We start from the raw sequence: 26,759 nt of genomic DNA, 5'->3' as shown, positions 1-26,759 counted from the left end.
GTTCAAGCAGAATAAAAAGCAGTCCATCAGCTCGTGGAAAACCTTTTCTGCCGACTTCAAGAGGGCATTCCGAGCTTCTCAGGCTGCCCGCGTCAAAGCCGACACCCTGGAAAACGTAAAGCAGCAGCCCGAGGAACCTTTGAAAGCCTACCTGGGCAGATTTGCCAACGTTGCGGCTCGAGCCAGAGACGCGGACGATAGTTCCAAGCTTATGGCCTTGAGGACTGGGATCCTCGTTGGGGGCGGACTCTGGAAAGAGATACAGAGAAAATGTGTCAGCACCGTGGACGAGTTCCTAAACAAGGCCCAGGGATGGATAAACCTGGAGGAGGCACGAGCATCGGTTGCGGGAACCAGCCAAGCCTTTGATCAGCCCGCTGGAGTGGGAACGGATGTCGTGAAAGCGACCCAAACCGTTACACAGAATAACCAATTGGGTGGAGGCAAGAGAAAAGGGAGCGGCTAGGGCGGCCATCACGGCCTGAAGAAGAACAAGCCTGTAGAAAAGTTTAAGCCAGTCTACGCTACTTATACCGAGCTCACAAACACTAGGGAGAACATTTTCCTAGCAAACTCTGCTCGCCTTCCCTGGAAGAAGCCGGAGCCTTTGCAGCACCAGAAGGCTAAGCAGGACCCCTCTAAGTTTTGTCGATTCCACAACGACATTGGCCACAACACTGACGATTGTAGGCATCTGAAGGATGAGATCGAGACTCTCATCAGAGCCGGACCCTTGGCTCAGTATGCGCGGAATAGAGTTCCCGCCGGTCAACCAGCTCTAGAAGCTCCGATAAGTCAACCCGGGTCTCGGATAAATCAGGACACCCCTCCTCCTGTGATAGGAGGAGAGATCTCCACGATCTTCGGAGGCCGGCACAAGCAGAGGTGCCCAGAAGAGATATGTCAACGAATTGAAAGCTCATAATGGAGTGGAGTTCGTCCCAGAGCAGCATCTACCCAAACAGCAACGACTGGAGAGGCAACCAATCATATTCACCGAGGAAAATGCCAGTCACGTCCAGTTCCCCCATAACGACCCTCTAGTTATAGCCTCCCAGCTCGCCAACCGGAGAGTTAGGAGGATACTGGTCGATAATGGGAGCTCAGTGAACCTGCTGTTTCGGTCTACATTTGGAAAGATGGGTTTATCTGTCACCGAGTTGAAAGCCACCTCCATGATGCTATATGGATTTTATGGAGAAGGGTCGGCAGCAATAGGAACAATCGAGCTGGTGATTACCTTGGGAGAGGGACCCTGGACTGTCTCAAAACTCCTCGAGTTTGTGGTCATCGATTGTCCCGCCGTGTACAATGATATTTTGGGCCGACCTACATTGATAGCGTTTGAAGCCATAACCTCCATCCGCCACCTCGCACTAAAATTCCCCTCTTCCACGGGGATATGCACGGTCCGAGGTGATCAGCTCGCTGCGAGGGAATGCTATAGCATTTCTATGAATGGAAAATCAAGACCCGGGCAGCAGACGATGACCATCCAGGGCGGGAGTGAGGAATCTCAGGAAATTGTACCTAGTACTGAGATAGAAAAACCTCAGAATGTCAGAGGGGAGGGTATCATCTTAAATAATGATATCGACCCCAGAGTAGCGCGAGGATAGATCCGAGCTCCAGGCCATCGAAGAGCTCAATGAGGTAAATATCGACCCACAAGACCCCTTGAAGGTGGTGAAGCTCGGGAAAAACCTATGTAGCAAAAGGAAGGCGGAGTTTATTAGGTTTCTGCAAGAAAATCTAGATGTGTTCGCCCGGTCTCATGGAGACATGATAGGGATCAGCCCGAGAGTCATCATGCACACCTTCCACTTGGATAAAAACGTGTCTGCAAAGTCCCAGAAACAAAGGCGCCTAGGAACGACCCGAGCTGAGGCCCTAGAGGAGGAAATAGCCCGGCTCTTAAAGTGCGGCTTTATCCATGAAGCAAAGTTCCCGATCTGGGTCGCCATCCTGTGTTGGTCCTGAAACTCAACAGGAAATGGCGGACATGCATCGACTTTTCCGATCTGAACAAAGCCTGCCCCAAAGATTGCTTCCCCTAGCCAAGGATTGACCAATTAGCAGATGTCACGGCGGGGCACGAGCTCGTGTCTTTTATGAATGCATACTCGGGCTATAACCAGATCGCCATAAATCCCACAGACCAGGAACACACTAGCTTCATGACCCCAACTAACGTTTATTGTTACAAGGTCATGCCTTTCGGGCTGAAAAACGCAGGAGCTACGTACCAGAGGTTGGTAAATAGGATGTTTACCAATCAGATCGAGAAAAATATGGAAGTGTATGTTGACGACATGTTGGTCAAGTCAAAAACTGTCGATAACCATGTCTCCGATCTGGAGGAATGCTTTAAGATTTTGAGGGAATACGGCATGAGGCTAAACCCCCAAAAGTGTACTTTCGGGGTTGCGTCAGGAAAATTCCTAGGTTTCATCGTCAATACCAGGGGAATAGAAGCGAACCCCGATAAGATCAGGTCGCTACTCGAGATGCCCTCACCCCGGTCGCGAAAAGACGTTCAAAGTCTGACAGGAAGGGTGGCGGCCCTTAATCGGTTTATTTCTAAATCTACCGACAAGTGTTTGCCATTCTACAACCTTCTCCGGGGAAATAAAAAATTCGAGTGGACCGAGGAATGCGAACATGCCTTCCTCGACCTGAAAGCACATTTAGCCGAGCCGCCCGTATTATCCAAACCAACAGCAGGAGAACCTTTTTTCCTTTACCTAGCTGTCACGGAAAATGCGGCTAGCGCCGTACTAGTCCGAGAAGAAGACCGGTCTCAAAAGCCAGTCTATTACATCAGCAAGAGGCTTCTTGGAGCTGAATCCCGGTATTCGTTGATGGAAAAGATGGCCTTCTGCCTTATTACGGCCTCCCGAAAGCTTAGGCCGTATTTCTAGTCCCACTCAATACACGTCATAACCGATCAGCCTTTAAGGCAGGTTTTGCAGAAACCTGAAGCATCAGGACGTCTGTTGAAGTGGGCTATCGAGCTCAGCCAATTTGAGATACTATACATACCACAAACTGCTATAAAAAGCCAGGCCCTAGCTGATTTTGTGGCAGAATGCACAGGGTTCCGAGAAGACCCGGTGGAAGAATCAGCTCAAGCCTCATGGAAAGTCTTCGTAGATGGCTCGTCTAACGAGACCGACTCCGGGGCTGGAATCATATTGATATCCCCAGAGGGACATCGATTCCACTCAGCGTTACAATTCGGATTCAAAGCGTCCAACAACGAGGCCGAATACGAAGCTTTATTGGCGGGGCTAAGGGTGGCCCAGGAGCTGAGGGCCAGCTCCGTCCAGTGTTACAGCGATTCCCAGCTCGTGGTAAACCAAGTGTTAGGAGAATACCAAGCACGGGGAACCAAGATGGCTGCTTACCTGGCCAAGGTAAAGAAAGAGCTATCTGCATTTGAGCGCGGCTCAATCGAGCAGATACCTCAGGAGCAGAATGCCAGCGCGAACGCCCTGGCAAAGCTCGCTACCACTGGGGAGGCGGAGACTTTGGGGCTGGTGCCGGTAGAGTTCTTGGAAAGACCAAGCATAGAGGAAATCGGGGCGGAGGTCGAGATGATCGACGCCAGACCGACTTGGATGACTCCCATCCTCGAGTATCTCACAGCAAGGAAGTTACAGGAGGGGCGAAATGATGCAAGGAGGGTACTTTACCAGGCTCATAGGTATACAGCGATAGATGGGATATTATACCGGCGTGGCCTCTCTTTACCTCTCCTATGGTGTGTTCTGCCAAGCGAGGCGAAGACCATTTTACAGGAGGTGCACGAGGGCTTTTGCGGAGATCACCCTGGGGAGCAAAACCTGGCCCTGAAGATATTAAGGCAAGGGTATTATTGGCCCACTCTATCAAAGGACTCGACTTCCTACGTCCAAAAATGTAACAAGTGCCAGCGATTTGCCACAATTGCCCGGGCTCCTCAGGTCGAGCTAAAGATGATCTCGTCCCCATGGCCGTTCACGGTTTAGGGGATTGACCTGGTTGGTGCCCTCCCCACTGGAAAAGGAGGAGTTCGCTACGCGGTGGTGGCCATCGACTATTTCACAAAGTGGGCAGAAGCAGAGCCCATGACGACGATCACTTCAAAGAGGGTCCTCGACTTTGTGGTCAAGAATATTGTTTGCCGATTCGGGCTGCCAAAGAAGATCGTATTAGATAACGGAACGCAGTTCGATAGCGACCTTTTCACTGAATTCTGCGAGAGGCACGACATAGTTAAAAGCTTCTCCTCCGTGGCCTATCCCCAGGCCAATGGGCAGGTCTAGGATGTCAACAAGATGCTAAAAGCAAGACTTAAGAAGAGACTGGATGAAGCCAAGGGAGTTTGGCCTGAATAGTTCCCCCATGTACTGTGGGCATACCGGACCTCGCACCGAACTTCGACGGGTCACACTCCTTTCTCCCTGGCTTTCGGGAGTGAGGCCATCCTTCCTGTCGAAGTAAAGGTAGCCTCGCACAGAGTCCAGACATTTGACCAAGACTGGAACGACGAATTGCTCTGCGCGTCCCTCGACCTAATTGACGAAAAACGAGAAGCTTCACAGCTGCAGCTCGCGCATTATCAACAAAAGATCACTCGTTATTTCAACTCAAAGGTCAAGAAACGCGTCTTTAGCGTAGGCGACCTGGTACTTAGAAGAGTCTTCTTAGCCGGTAAGGATCCCAAGGACGGAGTGTTGGGACCAAACTGGGAAGGGCCCTATTAAATAACAGAGGTCGTGAAAGAAGGAACCTTCAAGCTAGCTCGACTTAATGGAGAAGCAGTCCCACGAACTTGGAACTCTATACACCTAAAGAAATATTATCAGTAATATGTTTGTAAGGCTTAATTAGAAAAGCCACCTTTTGTTTCTTAAATAATGAGAGAGAGTCTTTTCACGGTGTCATATATGTTTGTGGATGTAATGTTAAGTAACCGCGAAAGGTCCTTTCCTGATTACTTGGGGGGCATATATCCTGGATACAACCAGGTCCTAAAACTTAGAAGTTGATTCAAATTGATTGATCGAAGTTTTTCTTAAAAAGCACGAGATATCAATAAAGGATTAACGCGAACTAAGTTTTTAAAATTAATATATCCTGGATACAACCAGGTCCTAGAACTTAGAAGTTGATTCAAATTGATTAATCGATGTTTTTCTTAAAAAGCGCGAGATATCAATAAAGGATTAACACGAACTAAGTTTTTAAAATTAATATATCCTGGATACAACCAGGTCCTAGAACTTAGAAGTTGATTCAAATTGATTAATCGATATTTTTCTTAAAAAGTGCGAGATATCAATAAAGGATTAACGCGAACTACGTTTTTAAAATCAATGTCCTGGATACAACCAGGTCCTAAAACTTAGAAGTTGATTCAAATTGATTAATCGATGTTTTTCTTAAAAAGCGCGAGATATCAATAAAGGATTAACGCGAACTAAGTTTTTTAAAAATTAATGCCCTGGATACAACCAGGTCCTAAAACTTAGAAGTTGGTTCAAATTGATTAATCGATGTTTTTTTCCTAAAAAGCATGAGATGTCAATCATAACACCAACAGAAACTAAGTTCTCACCAAATGTGTTAAAGAGGAGTAACAATAAAGTTAAACCACAAAAAAATATATATAAATAAATTAAAGTAAATATGAGGAAACCAACTGTCTCGATGATAAAAAAACCTCGTGATATAAAGTTACAAATAAAAAATAAGAGAAAAAGGCGCAAAAGTCCTAAGCCCCACCAAGCCGCTCCAACGAAGTCACCCCTTCGACGTCCTGCTCGGCTGCAGCGGAAGTTTCCCCAGTCTCAGAGGGTGCCTCCTGTTGAAGTCGAGCCTTGAGCTTCTTGAGGAAGGACTCCCACACCTCCGGCCCCAGGATGGAAAAGTCACCATCCTGGTTGAAGGCCCAGCAATGATACAGCATGGCCTCCATGGAGGAGCTGGAATATGCCCTCTCCGCCACAAGGGCGGCCTTGGCCTCTTCAAGTTCGACCTTCGCGGCATCCAAGGCGACCTTGGTAGACCCGGCCTCTAGCAGTTTGGCCCGGGTTATCTCTAGGTCGGCCTGCACAGCAACCAAGGCGGCCTGCGCGGCCTTCTCACTTTCCCTGGCAGCCGCCAGGGCAGCCTTGGCATCCTGCTCTTGTTGTTGAGCAGACGCGAGAGCGGCCTGAGCAATCTGGTGCTCGCCCCTGATCTCGTCAAACCTGGCCCTGGATCGAGGTATGCTTCGGTGTAGAGCCAAAGCCGCCTGCAAGGTAAAAAGATAATAAGGCAAGTGCTTTAGAAAAAGCAAAGAGAACCATTGATAAAGCAAACTTACCGTGAGGGTCATCCCCAGTGAAGACTCCATAACGTTCTCGGGGCTCCTCATCTCAATCTCCCGCAAGTCCCTCGGGGTGGCGTTGTAGCAGTGATCCACCATATAGGTCGCAGTTTCGTATACCGTCCCTAGAAAGGCCTCGGGGATTTTCTCCAAGGCCTGAGTGTTGACCGGGATGCGCACGGTGGGAGTCGGAGCCGGCAAGGTCCCGGTTGGTACCTCCAGTTCCCGGGTAGAGATAGGAGGTCGCGGGGGAGGTGGAGCCATCTTCTCTGTGGCGGGAGGGGGTGGAAGCACCTTCTCTGTGGCGGAAGGACCCTGGCCCTTCCCCTTGGCAGGAGACTTGGAGGTGGTCCCGAGAGGGGGATTTTTCTTGGTCAGCCGGAGCTTCTTTACCAAGGGTCCAGACAACCCGGAGGAATGATTCCCCCCTGGAACATGGATCACAGAACGTTGTCCCCGGGCTATGACATCTCCTCGCCTGAGACAAAGACAACGAAGCGTCAGTATGCATGTAAAAATATTTGATCGCAAAAAAATCTAAAGAATGTATTGAAAAAGGTACTACCCTCCGAGCTAGAGGAGGAATCTATTGCCACGACCTCCAGCCGCGGAGCTTCTATGGGGGAGTCTAAGATTATAACTTCACGAATGAAAAGGGGGCTCTGGGTCCGGATCCGCCTCAGGACTGGACTCCTCTACATACTGCCTAAGCCCCGGAGCTACTATACCCTCCAAAAGGGAGGGCCACGACCTAAGGTTGGTCCCGTACTCCTCAAAAAAGGCCGACCTAAAGGTAGGGTATTGTCTACTACTACAATGCCCCTAGGGCGGCCCATGTCATAGCGCCACACTAGTTGGTCAACGCACTGGAGTAGAGTTATGTTATGATTTGGGTCATTTTGATGATGGTGAACGAGTTGGTGGGGTTAAACCTAGCAAGTCGTAGGTCTGCGGTAGCCCTGTCTAAATCCTTAAACAAGTATGGGTTACCTTGGCCGAAGGGGCCGGTTGCTGCCCCGGACTGGGTGCGCTCCGCGTTGACCCCCTGGGCGATCTCAAGAGCCTACTTCCGACGCACGAGCGGCACCTCGTCTTCCTCTTCCTGCTCGTCGTCATCCGCAACCCCCTCCTCGGGGATGGGCGCCATCTCGCGAGCGGCTGGAGCGATCCGCAGCCTCCTCAAGGCCAGGGTCTGGCCCGGAGAAATTAACTTACACGCCAGCATCGTCTCATCAGACACGAGCTGGCGGTAGTCTTTTTCGCTTGGAGGGAGCCCCGCCAAGGTTTCATATTGACCCCCGAGGGTCACCGATTTAGCCGTCCTCGCAAAAATAGCTGCACGGTAGTATTCAAGTCAATACGCATGGAAAGAAACAAGTCAGCAACGATTTTGCGAGCTAAGGATAGAAAGAACTTACGAGGATGGTTGAAATAATGGTGTTCGCAGTTGCAGAACCCCGTCGACATGAAGAATTAGTCCTTGAAGTCGTTGGGGTGGCTGGGCAGCTCGATGACTGCGGCGGAGTTGGGAAAACGGGTCAAGTAATAGAACCTGTCACCTCTCCCCCGTTGATGCGGGCTAGCTTTAAGGCAGAAAAAGTAGAGAATGTCCGCCGGTGTAGGGACCTCCCATTCCTGCTTCAGGAACAGGTACCTCAGCCCCGCTAACAGATGGTAGGAGTTAGGGGGGAGTTGAAAGGGGGCCAACTTCACGAAGTTCAAGAAGTCCGCGAAGGACTGGTCCAGGGGAAGAAAGGCCCTGGCCTTGAGGTGTTCGTCGCTCCAGGCCGCGAACTCCTCGTTGAGCGGTGCGCAGCTCCGCTCGCCCTTAAGGGGAGGACGAGCGACAAGAGCGCCTGTCCCTATTTCGATGTTGTGGGAAAGCAGGATCTTGTTGACCTTCCCCTGAGTTGTAACCTTCAAGGCAATCCTCTCGGCCTCGAAGAAGGCATCAGGTCCCACCTCAACCTCTTTCTCCACGGTGGGACCGAAGTGGGGGATAGGGGAATCTGCTACCACCTCCTTCCCCTTGCTAGCCTGCTGGGATGACGAGCTGGCGGCACTCTTCTTGGGCATGTTCTTCCTGGGTCCCATCCGGTCGCCTCACGAACAAAGATAAAGAAAATTTAGAAAGGCGACCTAAAAATGAGAAAGGGAATCTAGCGCAAGGAATGATTTTCCTTACACGAGCTGAGGTAATCTCAGCTCGCGGTGAGTGAGGCCACGCGGTTCTATGAACACGCGCCTATGCTCCCAACGAGTCCCCGATTGCTTGGGATCCGTGTGTCAGGAGGGTCAGGATAATGCTTGCCTGGGAGGAAAAGTTTCAAAAAGCAAAACCGCCTGGGAAGCGTGGCCTCTAAGCCACCCGGTTTTGCACCCCAGAAACTTGTCGCCTTCCCCTCTCCAAACAGGCATTTCAAGAGATTACCCAGAAAAGTCACCCCAGAATTATCTTGTCCTATGCGTCATATTCCTAAGCATTTTCTCCTATGGTCGATACCCCTAGAATAAAAACCTACGCACAAAATACCAGCCAAAAGAAAAAAGAAAAAAACCTACAGTGTGCGACTAAGAAAGAAGTTTACATGAACAAAGAGAGACGGAAACATTTAAACGTACAGCAGGCAGAGGACTTACAGAGGTTTTTGCTGTGTGAAAATAAAAAAGAGCGTAGGAATCAGAATCCTAGTGGAGCCTTTAGAACTGGAGTCACGGAGAAACCCTTGTGTCTGGAACTCAGAGACTTCTGGAACGATAACCGGAAGGAAAAAGGCTTCTGAGGCTAAGAAGAGAGAAGATGAGGGAAAATTTTCAAATAAAGGGTGGCTCATGCGAAAGGTGGCCAACCTTATATATACGTAAAAGGAAAAGGAGCGAGGACCGTTCGATCGTCTTAATGCGAGATACGAGGGTCACAACTCGAAAGACGAAACAACGGCCAAAGATAGGCTAGGCCATTTAATGCGATTCTCGGAAGACGGACCGTCAACAACCACGATGCTCCACGTATCCGATACCAGTGCAATAGGCGGGACATGAGGAGTCGAAAAGGAAGCCTAAAAGCCCCCACTGTCGCCACAGGTGGCGTGGCGTCATGTGCCACGAGCAAGGGCTTGGGGGGCAAATGTACGCCCTAAATATCCACGGGTTATTAGCGAGCTGGAAAATGGCATAATTCTATCTGCCACGTGGAAGCCACCTACCCGGAGCTGCTGTTACGAGTCTCCACCTCTTTAGCCCGAGCTAGTCAAAGGGTTAGTAAGAATACTCTAAGGCATAGGGTGAGCAGTGTGGACATCACGAGCTGGAACTACATTGAGCTCGAGGTGTGGCATAGAACTGACACCCCCGACCATTTATGAAGTCAATCACTGTAACGCCCTGGCTACCCCAGAACAGTTACGGTGAACGGTGGACTGGAAATTTGACTCATTGCCTGAGTCCTTTGGTCAAAAACGTGCTCTAGGTGTGATTAACAGGCTAAGGTATAAAACCAATAAAAAGGAAATGAAGATTTTATTACAAACTGCTCTACAGAGCTAAACAAAACATTTACAAGTGGTTCTCAGTACAAAAAGGTCACTATAGTTGTAAAGTTACAATCCCGCCGACCTAAGCGGCAAAAATAGGGTAAACCCCCTAGTTCCTCTGAGAACTCCTTGGCCGTGGTGGTCAAGCGGCCGCATATGTACACAACACCACATCAGCTCTCCACTCAAGGCTAGGTGAGCTTTTCTTTCCCTTTACCTGCACCACATATCACCCATGAGCCAAAGCCCAGCAAGAAAACATAACACTTTCATAAACATTATCAAACGATTATCATTATAACCATACTGAGCATAAAGCTTTAAACAAATGAGTGAATATCACATGAGGTCCTGATAAACCACACTGAGTGACTGACAGGCAAGTCACTAATTCAAATGGAAGAGTGGCTGTTAGGTAAGCCACTAGCCTTCAACAGGTTCTGGTAAACCATACTGAGTGACTGACAAGCACGTCACTGTTTTCAAATGGGAGAGTGGCTGCTAAGTAAGCCACTAGCCTCCAAGCGCTTATCTCATTCATCGACCCTCGGGATCGGTCTGGCATTGATGCTCTTTGAGTCATTCAATGCTGATAATCGATTAGATCAAATCTTATTGGCTTGCGTAATACATGCTAAGGCCATCCTGACTAATGAGTCAGCTCAACGTGATCAGTGCCCAGTACCACTGTCGAACCTGACTAATAAGTCACAGCTTCACAGTTGATACTAGCACCTTTGCCAAACCTGACTAATGAGTCAGTACCGTGCACAAGTGAGCAACATATGCTAAGCATTCTATATTCAATCCATGTCCACATTCTCACAATCAACATGCCTCATGAACATCCATGCATGTCACACTTGGGGTGCAGTTCTCTTACCTTTGATTCGAGCTAGAATGAACAAAAGAACGACCCTTGAGAACGGTTTAGCTTTTAGTCCTTTAGCGGTCACCTAAACACAACACATATGGGATACCATCAATAATCATGATAATCAAGGATTCCAAACCAATATCTAGCCTCCAAGAGATCAATCCAAACTAATCCAAATAGCAAGGACACTCCCGAGGCCTAAAACTAGGTTCCCGGGGTCAACACGAGCAAACGGGGCGAAAACAGGGCAAGGGCTGTGGCCCTAGCACCTTGGGCCGCGGCCCCCAGTGTTCTCTGAGGCAAGGGCTGCGGCGCCCTCCATCAAGGGCCACAGCGCCCAGCAAGCACAAATTCCTGACACCTGCTTCATCGAACTAGGGCCGCGGCGCTCAAGAACAGGGCCGCGGCCCCCAACCCTGGGCCATTCCCAAACGCGTTTCTAACACTCCAAAGCCTCCAAAAACACACCTAAACATACCCCAATCATCAAAACAAATTTCCCAAGCTTCCCCATGCATCAAAACCCTCAAAACCCAAGGCTCGAACGAACCGAAAACTCAACAATTCACAAAATCAATTCAAAGCTTAGAAACTCGGAAAAACTCAAAACTTAAACTTCGATTACCTTCAATTGGGTTGTTTTCCGTCGAATCCTTCGGTTAAGAAGCTTCTAATCTTCCCTAGGATCGCTATGCCTCGATCCTCACTCGATTCCGACTCCTAGAACTCAAGATTTCGTCAAAAAGGCTTAAACAGTAAAACGGACTTTGAAAAGGGAGAACGGAAGGTTTTCTTATCGTATGTTCTATCTGATAAGCTACTTCAAACTTAAGTAACCTCAAATAAAACCTAATGCTCGGGGTCCCGAAAACACCCCCGGGGACATTATAGTCAAAACCTCCAAAATTTCACCCTGATCTCAAATATTCCCAATTTATCATCAAATGAACATTTCTATTACCCCAAAATTGACCCCATTATGGTAAAACCACTAATCCACTAAAAATAACCGTCTCATGTTCAATAGCTCGAATATATCTCCATAATAATGGAATCTCATTCACAAATCAAGTTATGCACCCAAATACACAAATTACCCTCAACGGGCCAAATTACCATCACACCCCTGTAATAGGAGATATGGACTCACATGCATGCATTTCACATCATATCATAATATAATCAACATATACATGCATTTATCAATTAATCACATAATTAAACAAATATGGCCCTCCCGGCCTACTATTCATGCCGTTAAACTCATCGGAGAATTCGGGGCATTACAATCACGCAATGTAAACGTGCGCATATCAGACATCACGTGTCTACTCCATTCCTGAATTCTTAGACACGCAGCATAAACGTGCGTATTCAGGTACCCCACGACTAGTTTGGGCCATGCGGCCCATTATCCCCCTTACCTATTGATTAGACAACAGTTCATTGTCAGGTTTTAGGAATTAATCATAAGTGTCACAGAGGTGACATGATGGGTAAGAAGGTCACGGGATGACCCCCTTTACCAACACCAAGGTATCCTCTCCCTATAAATATGGAGACCCTGGGCGTTGCAAGGGGTTGGCGTCTAGTTTGTAAAGAAACACCCTGTAATGAATACTAGAGATATATCAATAATATTGGCTGGTGGACTAGAGAGATTTTAACTTTCGAACCACCTAAAAGGAAAGGAGTTATAACCATCCCCCTATACTATTTTCGCCAGTTTGGAATATAAATATTTACATATTACGGTTCATTATCTAGCACTAATCCATCCCGTTTATTCGTATAATTATCTGTTGCCGAAGAACCGCGTCAACATTATCATAATAATATTTTATAATATTTGAATTCATATTAATATAATACAAAATTATGATTATATATTATCATCGTAATAATATTTTATAACACTTATATTTATATTAATATAATTATTAAACATCTATTCTAGTATTATATATCATTATAAGGGAAATTTGCAGCAATAATACATATGTAGTTAACTTTGTTGCACTTAAATGCTTGTATAAAAATTTTGGCGGCAATAATGCTTACCGTTACGAATTTGGTGCAGACGTTGGTCCTTGGCCGTCAACTCTAATTAGGGATCAACGTGGTAGCCATGTGGCAGCTCTTGATTTGCCCAATCATTTTTCTTTTAATATTATATTATAAAAATATATCTTTTTTTTTTAAATTTAGTTGATTAAAATTTTAATTTAAAAAAATTAAATTGATTATTAAAAAAAAGTCTTCTTCAACCTCAACTCCCCCGACCTCATGGGTCTCCTTCAACCTCTTCTCCCCCGACCCCATGGGTCTTCTTCAACCTCATCTTCCTTGACCTCTGCCTTGCGACAAGCTCCGGTCGACGCCATGGGTGGAGTCTCGACCCCAGCGTTGGAGCCTTCAAAAGATGGATCTAGGTGGAAACTAGATTTTACAAAGTAATTTTCCTTAAGAAACTAGAAATCAATTTCTCAAAACTTAGTGAATTTCATAAAGTATTGATTTTACAACAATTAAGGACATAATATTCTAACTTATTTTTAAAACTAACATTTTAGCATACTAAATACAAGCAACGTGCACTTCCTTAGTTTTTATTTATAGAATTTATTAAATTTTTATCATTGTCATTTACATTTCAAATAAATAAACAATATTATATATAAAAGAATGACAAAAATATATTAAATGCAAAATTAAACTAAAACATTGTTTATGATTTTTTTACGATAAACTTTTTAAACATAAATGATATTAATATAAGTATTAAATATATTCTTGTATTAAATATTATTATCATAATAATATTTTATAATATGTGAATTCATATTAATATAATTAATACAAAATTATGATTATGTATTATCATCGTAATAATATTTTATAACATTTATATTTATATTAATATAATTATTAAACATCTAATATCATTATAATAAGAGAATTTTGCGGCAATAATACCTATATAGTTAATTTTGTTGCACTTAAATACTTATGTAAAAAATTTGGTGGCAATAATGTCTACCGTTATGAATTTGGTGCAGATGTTGGTCCCTGGTCGTCAACTCTGATTAGGGACCAACGTGGTAGCCATGTGGCGGCACCTGATTGGTCCAATCATTTTTATTTTAATAAAATATTATAAAAATATATATTTTTAATTTAGTTAATTAAAATTTTAATTTAAAAATATATTTAAAAAAATTAAATTGATTATTAAAAAGAAGTCTTCTTCAACCTCAACTCCCCTGACCTCATGGGTCTCCTTCAACCTCTTCTCCCCCCGAACCCATGGGTCTTCTTCAACCTCATCTCCCCTAACCTATGCCTAGCGACAAGCTCCGGTCGACGCCATGGGCGGAGTCTCGACCCAGCGCTGGAGTATTGTGGCAGCCTTCAAAAGATGGATCTAGGTGGAAACGAATTCTCTTGTACCATCCCTTCACAGATATGTGATTGGGTTCCTTTTATTACTACTTTGGATTTGTCCACCAATGGTTTATCAGGCTCTATCCCACCTGAGTTGGGAAAGTGCTCAACCTTAATGAGTTGGTGCTTTCGGAGAATCATCTTTCTTGTACTATAGCTTATGAAATTGTTAGCTTGGGTAGGCTTAAGAAGTTATTTGTGGCTAGGAGCCAACTCATGGGTACTATTCCTACGTCTCTTAATCGTTTTTCTGAGGAGGATTTTGATGGGAATAGTGGGCTTTGTGGGAAGCCTTTGGGAAAGTGTGGTGGGTTGACTAAGAAGAGTCTTGCCATAATCATAGTTGCTGGGATTTTTGGTGTTGCAGTGTCATTGTTGTTGGCTTTTGAGCTTTGGTGGTGGTACCATTTGACCGGAGCTTGTCGAGGGGGTCGAGACTCCACCCACGGCGTCGACCGGAGCTTTCGCAAGGCAGGGGTTGGGGGGAGATGAGGTTGAAGAAGACCCATGGGGTCGGGGGGAGGTGAGGTTGAAGAAGACTTTTTTTTTTAATAATCAGTTTAATTTTTTTAATATATTTTTAAATTAAAATTTTAATTAACTAAATTTAAAAATATATATTTTTATAATATTTTATTCAAATAAAAATAATCAGGCCAATCAGGTGCCGCCACATGGCTACCACGTTGGTCCCTAATAAGAGTTGACGGCGAGGGACCAACGTCTACACCAAATTTGTAATGGTAGGCATTATTGCCACCAAATTTTTTACATAAGCATTTAAGTACAACAAAGTTAATTATATATGAATTATTGACGCAAATTTCCCTTATAATAATAATCGTTTATAAAATTTAAGTTTGAATTTAAATTAATATAATTATATATGAAATTAAAAGTTAACCCAAAACATTGTTTGTGATTCTATATATACTAGATACAAGCAACATGCATTTAGTTTTATTTATAATATATATTAATTATATTTATTAATTTTTTATCATTAACATTGTTTATGATTTTATATATATATATAATGATAACTTTTTAAAACATAAATGATATATTTTTTTTATAAAAATTAAGATTATGTATTATATATTATTAATATAAGGGAATATACTTATTTGGTACCCTATGTTTTTGCAAAATATCATTTTGGTACCCTCTGTTTTCAATAATGTTCATATGGTACCGTGTATTTTAAAATCGTGCATATTTGGTACCATAAACTCAGATTTGATAGATAAAATTTTGTCAATATGATCAAACTGTCATCAGTTATATGTAATTATGTAATTAAATTTAAATTTGTAACTTACATAATTAACAGCAGTTTGATTAAATTGACAAAATTTTATCTATCAAATCTGAGTTTAGGGTACCAAATATGTACGATTTTAAAATACAGGGTACCATATGAGCATTATTGAAAACAGAGGATACCAAAATGATACTTTGCAAAAACATAGGGTACCAAATGAGTATATTCCCTTAATATAATGATATTTTATAATATTTAAATTTATATTAATATAGATATTAAATATCTAATTTTGTATTAAATATTGTTATAATAATAATATTTTATAATACTTGAATTTATATTAATATAATTAGTAAAAAATTAGTATTATATATTATTATCATAATAATATTTTATAACATTTAAATTTATATTAATATAATTATTAAATATATAATTTTGTATGGTATATTATTATAATAATTTATATTTTATAACTTTTGAATTTGAATTTATATTAATATAATTATTATATATAGTCTTATATTAAATATTAATACAATAATGATATTTTATAATATTTAAATTGATATTAATATAATTAATAAATATATATTTTTAGTTAGTTTTAAAATTATATTCCGTTAAATATTTATAATATTTCATCAAACTTAACAATTAAAATTAAAAATTTATGTCATTAACCCTTGCAAAAAATAACTATTTTATTTCACAACAATAATATTGTATTCACGTTCAAATTTGTAGTGTTGAGTGATAATCTCTTTTATGTTTTGTATTATGCATAAAAAGTAGTCATTTATGAAATGGTATTTGCGACATAAATCCTACATATTTTCAGTTTTATATTCTTATATATCATATTTTTTTTCAACGGATTAAATATCAAACGTTATGATTTAGTTAATTTTGTCACTACCACTCCGTTATTTGGGAAAAGAAAGACACAAGTGGGAAATTGATAACAACTATCACCACCTAGTTGGGTCATTTCATAATTTAAAATATATATTAATTGATTTTAAATTAAAAGATTAATTAAAAAATAATTTTAATAAACAAGATTGAATAATTAAGTTATTTAAATTGAATAATTAAAAACTAAACAAAATTTAATCAAAAACTCATAAATCTCTGCCCAACAACATTAGCCGCCGACTCAAACTCAAAAACCCATTACCCAATAATCTATGTCCAACATATCGTATTTTCATTTAAGAACAAGAGTAAATATAGTAGATACAAGCAACATGCATTTAGTTTTATTTATAATATTTATTAATTTTTTATCATTAACATTGTTTATGATTTTATATATATATAATGATAATTTTTTAAAACATAAATGATATATTTTTTTCATAAAAATTAAGATTATGTATTATATATTATTAATATAATGATATTTTATAATATTTAAATTTATATTAATATAGATATTAAATATCTAATTTTGTATTAAATATTGTTATAATAATAATATTTTATAATACTTGAATTTATATTAATATAATTAGTAAAAAACTAGGATTATATATTATTATCATAATAATATTTTATAACATTTAAATTTATATTAATATAATTATTAAATATATAATTTTTGTTGACGCGGTTCTTCGCCAACATGTAATTAAGAAAATAAGAGAAAAATATTAGTGCTGAATAATTAACCGAAATAGATGAATGATCTTAAAATGTACTGATGACACAAATACGTTTTTAGGTGGTTCAAAGGTTAAAATCCTTCTACTCCACCAGCCAATATTATTGCTATATTTCTGGTATTCTTTATAGGGTATTTCGTTACACAATAGAATTCAACCCTTTGCAACTCCCAGGGTCTCCATATTTATAGGAGAGGGCACCTGGGAGTTGGTAAGGGGGGTCATCCCGTGACCTTCTGACCCATCATGTCACTTCTGTGACATTCATGATTAATTCCTAAAACCTGACAAATGAAGTGGGAGATAATGGGCTGCACGGGCCAACCCAGTCGTGGGTGCCTGAACACACACGTTCATGCGGCGTGTCCGAGAATTCAGGGATATATCAGACACGTGATGTCTGATATATGCACGTTTACATTACGTGGTTGACTTTATAAAGGGTCACAGCTTCCAACTCCAGCTCGTGCCTCGAGCTGGACGCTTTCTTGATCTGCGGTCTTTATTTTTCTGACTTGGCCCTTAAATAATCTTGGTAAACCTTTGGTTACCTCGAGCTAAAGAGGTAGGACTTGACGACAGTAGCTCCGGCCATGTGGTATCCACGTGGCTGATATAATTAGGCCATATCTCAGCTTGCTAATAGCCTGTGGAAAATCAGGGCGTACATTTTCCCCCCAAGCCTCTGCTCGTGGCACACAACATCATTTGGGGCCACAGTGGGGGATTTTAGGCTTCTCCATGGACTCTCCATATTCCACCTATTACGCAGGCGCCAAATACGTGGAGCATCGTGGTTGGTGACGGTACGTCTTCCGAGAGCCGCATTAAATGGCCTAGCCTATACTCAGTCGTCGTTTCGCCTTTCGAGTGGAGAGCCTCGGATCCCACATTAGGGCAATCCAACGGCCCTCCTCACGTGGCCTTTCACGTATATAAAAGGGGTGGCCACCTTACGCATGGGCCACCCGTTTATTTGAAAATTTTCTAAATTTCCCATCTTCTTCTCTCTTCTCACCCTAAAAAAAACCCTATTTTTCTCCCGGTTACCGTTCCCAGCATTCCAGAAGATCAAGTGCAAGGGCTCCCTTGAGGTTTTGGTACCAGTTATCCCATCGAGGCCCCAACCTAGACGACCCCTTCATCTCCCCCACAGCAAAACATTTCGTAAGTTTTCTGACTGTGCATGCTTTAAATTTTCTTTTCACTGTAGCCTAGGTAAATAATTACTGTAGCTACATGCAATATTCTGCTGGTTTTTGTGAGTATGGAGGGTGTAGGTTTTTATTTTAGGGCATCGATTGTAGAAGAAAACCATTTAGGAACATGCTTCATAGGGTGCGTTTTCTGGGGAAATTTTCTGGGTATGATTTTTTTTGGTATGCTTGTTTAAAATATCCAGCATTTTGGGTGCAAAACCAGGTAGCTTAGGGGACACGCTTCACAGGCGGTTTTGCACTTCTTGCTTACTGAAACTTTCCTCCCAAGGCAAACTTTTATCCTGACCCTCCTGACACATGAATTCCAAGTAATCGTGGATCTGTTGGGAGCACAGGCGCGTGTTCATAGAACCGCGTGGTCTCACTCTCCAGCTCAGCCCGTGCAAAGGAAACACTTCTCTTTAGATCCTTTCTTATGTTTAGGTCGCCTTTTCTAAAATTACTTCTTTTGTTCGCTAGGCGACCCAATGGGACCCAAGAAGAACGCTCCTAAGAAGAACGCAGGCAGCTCGTCCTCCCAACAATCCAAAGGAAAGGAGGTGATGACAGACTCCCCAATCCCCGTCTTTTGGCCGGCCGTGGAGCAGGAGCTCGAGGTTGCTCCCGATGCTTTTTTCAAGGCCAAGAGGATCGTCTCGAAGATCACCGACCAGGGGAGAGTGAATAAAATATTCCTCTCCCATAACATCGAGCTGGGGAGGGGCGCCCTGATCGCCCGACCTCCCCTAGAAGGTGAGCTGAGCTGCGCGCCGCTCGACGAGGAATACGCGGCTTGGAGTGACGAGCACTTCAAGGCTGGGGCCTTCCTCCCACTGGACCAATACTTCGCCGACTTCCTCAACTACGTGAAGTTGGCTCCTTTCCAGCTCCCCCCCAACTCTTACCGTTTGTTGGCGGGGTTGAGATATCTGTTCCTGAAACAGGAATGGGAGGTCCCCACTCCGGTGGACATCTTATATTTTTCTGCCTCAAGGCCAGCCCGGAGCAGCGGGGGCGAGGCGATGGGTTCTACTACCTGTCCCGCTTCCCAAACACGGCTGCGGTCATCGAGTTGCCCAGCCACCCCAATGACTTCAAAGACCAGTTCTTTATGTCCAAGGGATTTCGCAACTGCGAACTTCATTACTTCAAGCGTCCTCGTAAGTACATTTTACTCTTAGCTCGTAAGTTAAGTATTGATTAGCTCCCCTTTATCAGTTTCTAACTTAGAACAATTCTGCAGCCATTTTCACGAGGACAGACAAGTCTGTGATCCTCGGGAGTCAGTACGAGACACTGGCGGGTCTGCCCCCCAGTGAAAAGGACTATCGCCAGCTCGTGACAGACGAGACGATGTTGGCATGCAAACTGATCTCTCCAGGCCAGACTTTGGCCCTAAGGAGACCCCGGGGGCTTCCCCCAGCTCGCGAGAAGAGGCCCATCCCCGAGAAGGAGGCCGCGGGGGAAGGAGAGGATGAGGACGAGGAGGACGAGGTGCCTCTCATAAGAACGAGGAGGAAGCGGGCGCTGGAGGTCGCCCAAAGAACAGACGAGGAGAGGATCCGGTCCGGAGCAGCCACAGGTCCCTCTAGGCAAGGTAATCCTTACATGTTCAGGGGCTTAGATAGGGCCACCGCCGATCCTCGGTTAGCTAGGTTTAATCCCAACCAGCCCGTCCAATGCCATCGAAACGACCCAGACCTCGACATAACCCTACTCCAATGCGTCGACTGGCTCGTGCTGGATTACGAGAGTAGCCACCCTAGGGGTACTGTAGTCGTAGACAACACCTTAGCCTTTAGGTCGGCCCTCTTTGAGGAGTATGGGACTAATCTCTGGTCGTGGCCATCTCTTCGGGAGGGTACTGTAGCTCCGGGTCTTAGGAAGTATGTATAAGAGTCTAGTCCCGAACCAGATTCGGACCCAGAACCTGTTCCAGCTCACGAAGTCATTGTCTTAGATTCCCCCGCAGGAGCTCCGGGGTCGATGGTCGTGACCATAGATTCCTCTTCTAGCTCGGGGGGTAGGATCCCTTTCAATATATATACTTGAGTTCCGCTTTTTCCCCCTTATTTTTGTTCTTGCATAAATGCTTACTTGTATACTAATGTTGTCTTTGTTTTGCCAAAGGAAATGTCTCAGCCCGGGAACAAAGACCTGCGAGCTATGTTCACCGGGGGGAACTCTTCTGTTGGGGCCTCTAGGCCCAAAATGAAGAAGCTCCGGGTGGCGAAGAAAGCCGCTGGGACCCCATCCAAGGCCCCTGCAAAGGGGAAAGACTAGACCCCAGCTGCCCAGACCCCAGCTGCCCAGGCCAAGGTACCTCCACCTCCTGCCGCAGTGGAGAAGATGCCCCCGCCCCCTCCACGAGCTCCCGCCTTTGTTCGAGATATGGGGGCGGAGCCCGGGATTTGGCAACCACAGCCCCTGAGGTGCGCATTCCGGTGGACCCCCAGGCCTTAGATAAAATTCCTGATGTCTTTCGGGGGACTGTGTACGAGACGACGACCTACACCGTCGACCACTACTACGGCGCCACCGAAAGGGACATGTGGGCGATCGAAACAAGGAGCCCGGAGAGCGTGATGGAGTCTTCACTGGGAATGGCTCTAACGGTAAGCTGGCTTTACATTTTGTACTCTTTGGTTATCATGCATCGCACGTTCTTTCTATTTTTTTCCTAAGGCAGTTGTCTTTTTGCTTTGTAGGGTGCCTTGGCTCTTCACCGGAGCATAACCAGGTCCAAGGCTCGGCTCAAGGACATGAGGGGCGAGAATCAGGCTGTTTTGGCCGCCCAGCAGACTACCTTGGCCGCCCTGAAGACTGCCCAAAAGCAGGAACAGGAGGCTAAGGATGCCTTGGTGGCTGCGCGGGCCGAGCTGGACGTGTCCCGTCCTAAGCTGCAAGAGGCCGAGGCTAACAAGGCCGCCCTAGCCGCTGTAACGGCCAAACTCGAGGAGGCCAAGGCTGCCTGAGCCGCGCTAGACTCTGCGAAAATCGAGGCTGCAGAGGCCAAGGCCGCCTTGGCAACGGAGAAGGCAGCTTCCAGCTCCGCCATGGAGGACATGCTATACCACTGCTGGGTTTTCAACCCGGATGGCGACTTCTCCTTTCTAGGAGCGGATGTCTGGGAGCCCCTCCTGGAGGGGTTTAGAGCTCATCTTCAGCAAGAGGCGCCCTCTGAGACCGGGGAGACCTCCACAGCGGCCGAGCAGGAGGGTGAGACGGCGACCTCAACGGAGCAGCCCGGTGGGGCCTAGGGCATTTCTTTTTCGAACACTTTTATTATTATTATTTTTTGTAACTTTTGTATGAGGTTTTTCCACCTCGAGACAATTGGCTTTATCCATTTTTGCTTCTATACACCTTTCTTTTTTCCACCTCGAGGTTTTTCTTTTTGTTGGTGCTATGATTGATGCTTTTATACTTTTCTTAGAAAAAACATGCTAACCAATCTTGACCCAACTTCTAAGATAAATCGCGATTGCATTCCGGACATTGCATTAAAAACTTAGTTCGCGTTAACCTCTTATTGATATCTCGTGCTTTTTAAGAAAAACAACTATCAATCAATTTGAATTAACTTCTAAGTTTTAGGACCTGGTTATGTCCAGGACGTTAGTTTGAAAACTTATTTCACGTTAATTTTTATCAATATCTCGTGCTTTTTATGAAAAATATCGATCAATCAATTTGAATTAACTTCTAAGTTTTATGACCTGGTTATGTCCAGGACGTTAGTTTGAAAACTTAGTTCGTGTTAATTCTTGACTAATATCTTGTGCTTTTTAAGAAAAACACCGATTAATCAATTTGAATCAACTTCTAAGTTTTGAGTCGACCTGGTTATATCCAGGATAGGACTTAGTTCGCGTTAATCCTTTATCAATATCTCGTGTTTTTTAAGAAAAACAACAATCAATCAATTTGAATCAACTTCTAAGCCTTTAAGGCGACATGGTTATATCCAGGCACCATATGCCCCCCAAGTAACTAGGAAAGGGTCTTTCATGGTTACTTGAGATTACTCCCACAAATATACACAATAATAAACAAAGATTTAATTCTTATTGCTTAAAAAAAAAGTGGCATTTAAGCCTTACAAGGGTGCTACTGATAATATTTCTTCAAATGAATAGCGTTCCAGGTTCGTGGGATTGCTTCTCCATTGAGTCGAGTTAATTTGTAAGTTCCTTCCTTAATGACTTCGGTGATTTGATATGGCCCTTCCCAGTCCGGTCTCAATACTCCATCTTTGGGATCCTAGTTGTCACAGAAGATGCAGCTAGTGCCGTATTGGTCCGTGAAGAAGACCGGGTTAAATATTTATAATATTTCATCAAAATTAACAATTAAAATTAAAAATTTATGTCATTAACCCTTGCAAAAGATAACAATTTTATTTCACAACAATAATATTGTATTCACGTTCAAATTTGTAGTGTTGAGTGATAGTCTCTTTTATGTTTTGTATTATGCATAAAAAGTAGTCATTTATGAAATGGTATTTGCTACAAAAATCCTACGTATTTTTAGTTTTATATTCTTATATATCATATTTTTTTTCAACAGATTAAATATCAAACGTTATGATTTAGTTAATTTTGTCACTACCACTTCATTATTTGGGAAAAAAAAGACACGAGTAGGAAATTATAACAACTATCACCACCTAGTTGGGTCATTTGATAATTTAAAATATATATTAATTGATTTTAAATTAAAAGATTAATTAAAAAATAATTTTAATAAACCAAATTGAATAATTAAGTTATTTAAATTGAATAATTAAAAACTAAACAAAATTTAATAAAAAACCCAAAAACTCATAAATCTCTGCCCAGCAACATTAGCCGCCGACCCAAACTCAAAAACCCATCACCCAATAATCTCTGTCCAACAAATCGTATTTTCATTTAAGAACAAGAGTAAAAAGGGCCCAACCGGGTTCGAACCGGTGACCTCTTGATCTGCAGTCAAATGCTCTACCACTGAGCTATGGACCCTTAGTTGTCAAGTCGGTTCTTTTTATATATATATATATGTATAATATTATTATCATAGTTTTCTCGCACTTAGGCAAAACTTGATACAAATTTATCTTCAACCATTATAACGGACGGACCCATGGAATTTATTAATGAAAACTCCAACTCCATTACTTGCAATTATGCTTAATGCTCTTCACAACTTGCCTTGTAACAAAAAGGTGATCTTTTAGTAATCACAAGCAAGAATACACAATGGAGAACACCATCACAAAAATACAATTTTTTTTCAAAATTCATTTCAACCAACATTGACCATACATAAACTAGCCAATTGTTACAACACAAACTCATACCACTAATAAACCTATATTGAGTTGAGAGACTCTCCATAAAATAAAATTAAAGAGAGATTGAAATAAAAAAGAAAAGGCTTAATGATCACAGGGATTACCCTCAAAAAAAAAAAAAAAAAACGATCACACGGAACAACGTCAACCACCATATAAGCCAAAAGAACGAACAACGCAAGCGGAACCGGCCACAACAAGAGCGGCGAAGACTGTAGGGACGAAGAAATCTATCCTGGACCTCTTTACCATATGGGATGGGAAGCATAGCACCTCCATTGGATCGCTCAGTGGTATTCTTACCAACCCTTTCGAATTACAGGCCTTGGAAAACGATGACGACGGCGTTATCGCCATCACGTATGCGATTTCCGGTGCAAACGACGCCACCGCTACCGTGACCGTTAACAGAACCGTCCACGTCGTTGCGTACAGAAGAATTATCCGCCGAGTTACGATTCCCTCCACCACAGATCGAAATAACGATAGAGTCATAATCCAAACACTACCGAATTTTTTCCTTTGAGATTATTTTTTTTCTTAATTTTTGTTGAGAGTTTTGAAAAACAGGGGAAGTGAAATAGAAGCACGCAATTGAAGTTTAAACTACCTTCGTCAACAGCATGAGGAGGTGAAATGACCATATAACCCTCCTATTCTCTTGCTCTCTTTGCATGATTCCGTACGGAGTTTTCTCGAATATGATTGGACAGGAGCTGGTCGTCGTTTACGACAACGAAGTAACCCACTTTGCCTGAGTCAGTGTACCGTTTATTACAGTTTTGCCATTCAACGTACAAATATAGTAAACCAATCCCGACAGAAATTGGATAACTACATCATAAGAAATTCTACGAGAAAAAATAAACCGTTTCATGTTCCAACACGTGTAAAGTGTTAAGTGATAACAAATCTGATTTTTTTTTTAATGACAATAAATCTGAGTCTTTTGCTTTCCTGATTCAAGCAATCACAGTGCAAGAAACGTTGTAGGCTTCATTGATCAGTTAGTCCCGTTTCAATAGGGGCATGACAAGAAGACTCATTCCAATGAATTCAATTTCAGAGAAAACGAAATCGGTTTAATTACGAAAAGTTGGAGCAAAATAACACGACTTGTAAATTTGGGGTTGAGAAGAAAAGTTCGGTATAGTTTTGACAATTGTAGCTTACTTACTAACAACAATCAATAGTGATTCAAGTATATTCAATAACTAGATAGAGACAATCAAATAGGGGATTCATTAGCCATGGAGTAACTGGTTATCCAAGGCCGCTATCCCATGCCCTGAAACGGGTCACCCCCTTATAGTCTATAAACAAGCCTATTTTTACTTATTGGTACTCAATGTTCTGTAATCTGCATCTAGAGCATAAATAAATTAGAGTTATGCATAAGAAAGATTATGAAGTTATGAACATGTCAAATTAAGCACCTTGCAATCAGGTTTGGTGCACAATGCAATACTAGGTGAAGTCATAGAGCGTAGGATACCTTTCACGATTAAACTTAAAAGGGCATTAAGGCCCCAGCGATCTAGAACTAGATCCTATTCTAATACTAGCATCCCTACCCTAATATTACGATCATAGTAAAATTCCAGTATAATAGTAAGTAAAATCATTGATAATATAGCCATCAAAGTTTCTTGCCATGTAACGATGCAGATTCTGGTGAGAAGTTTCACAGACCTTGTAGAGAATAGAGTTCATGAAGCAACAACTATTTATCATCATATAACACAAAGATGCCAAATAGTGTTGGATTCACATGTTCAGACATGTAGGAAAACTCTTATGTTTTCTTTGATCAAGATTCTTAGAATTCAATCAGCAATGACATAAAACAATTGCAATAACTAATATATCAGATTAGTTAATATGAAATGCTAGTAATCAAAAGTTAAATACAGAAAAATAAAGGAAGAACCAGATCAATCTGACCTACATCCTGTTTGATCCACTATCATCATCATCAATCGATGCAATCTCTGAATACAATTACAGTTGAGAACAAGCACTTCAAGACTCCCAAGAAACTTTCTCTCTCTAAGGTTCTAATCTCAAACATTTTCTAACAGTTGTGTTTTTCTCTCAGTCCTCACAATACACATGCTCAAATTCTCTTTCTCTGTATTCTCTCTTTCTCTCAATATAACTTCTCTCGTCTTTCTTTCACACTCTCTTTTTCACCCCTCTGAAATGAAAGACAACAACATATATATATATATAGGTTGCCAAGATTAGTTGACAGCTAAAACAGTTGGGTTAGTTAGGATTTGTAGGAAAGATCTCCACAAATTCCACCTCTTTTCTTCAAATCCTAGCTTCAGCAAAGTTGTCTTTGACTCCGATAGTGGACCATAAAATCCTTGCTTAGTTATTAAGGTTAAGCAAATCTAAGCAATGCCTGAATTTGCCTACAGATAACACCTTAGTACCAATGTTAGCAGGATTTTCTTCAGTCTTCACCTTTTCCAGCTCAACTACTTCTTCTTCAATCTTCTCTCTAATCCAGAATAGTCTAATATCGATGTGCTTGGTTTTCTCATGGTAAACCGGATTCTTGCATAGATGAATCGATGATTGATTATCTGAGTACACAATAGCTTTGCCTTTGAGAAGTTTAAGCTCCTTTAAGATTCCTTGTAACCATATTGCCTCTTTGAATGCTTCGGTGGTGGTCATGAACTCAGCTTCAGTTGTTGATAGTGACACCACTGACTGTAGTTGGGACTTCCAACATATGCAATCTCCATTTGTTGTGAATACATATGAAGTAGTTGACTTCCTTGTATCCTTACTTGCTGCATAGTCTGCATCTACAAAACCTTCAAGTGTAACTTTCTGATCCATCTGTCTGTATCTCAGTCCTATCTCAGTAGTTCCCTTTAGATATCTAAGTAGCCACTTAAGAGCATTCCAATGCTCTAATCCGGGGTTGGACATAAACCTGCTAAGAATGCTTAGAGCATGTGCTATGTCTAGTCTAGTGCTGGTCATGATGTACATTAAACACCCTAGAGCCATAGCATAAGGGACTTTTGCCATTTCTTTTGTCTCCTCGATTGTCTTTGGA

General features: G+C 42.6%; 1 protein-coding gene and 1 non-coding gene across 2 annotated transcripts; both read right to left on the bottom strand.

The window, feature by feature from the left end:
* Positions 1-23,276: 23,276 nt before the first annotated feature.
* Positions 23,277-23,348, bottom strand: TRNAC-GCA (transfer RNA cysteine (anticodon GCA)). The gene has a single exon. It is a non-coding gene; the product is annotated as a tRNA-Cys (tRNA).
* Positions 23,349-23,598: 250 nt separating this feature from the next.
* On the bottom strand, positions 23,599-24,526 carry LOC133789518 (uncharacterized). The gene has a single exon (XM_062227352.1). It carries the CDS (start codon positions 24,173-24,175, stop codon positions 23,825-23,827), a length of 351 nt encoding a protein of 116 aa, XP_062083336.1. The 5' UTR covers positions 24,176-24,526; the 3' UTR covers positions 23,599-23,824.
* Positions 24,527-26,759: the final 2,233 nt, after the last annotated feature.

Source organism: Humulus lupulus, chromosome 7 (genome assembly GCF_963169125.1).
Source record: "Humulus lupulus chromosome 7, drHumLupu1.1, whole genome shotgun sequence".
NCBI lineage: Eukaryota > Viridiplantae > Streptophyta > Magnoliopsida > Rosales > Cannabaceae > Humulus > Humulus lupulus.
Note: the sequence above shows the minus strand (reverse complement) of the source record. Positions and strands in the feature narration are given on the sequence as shown.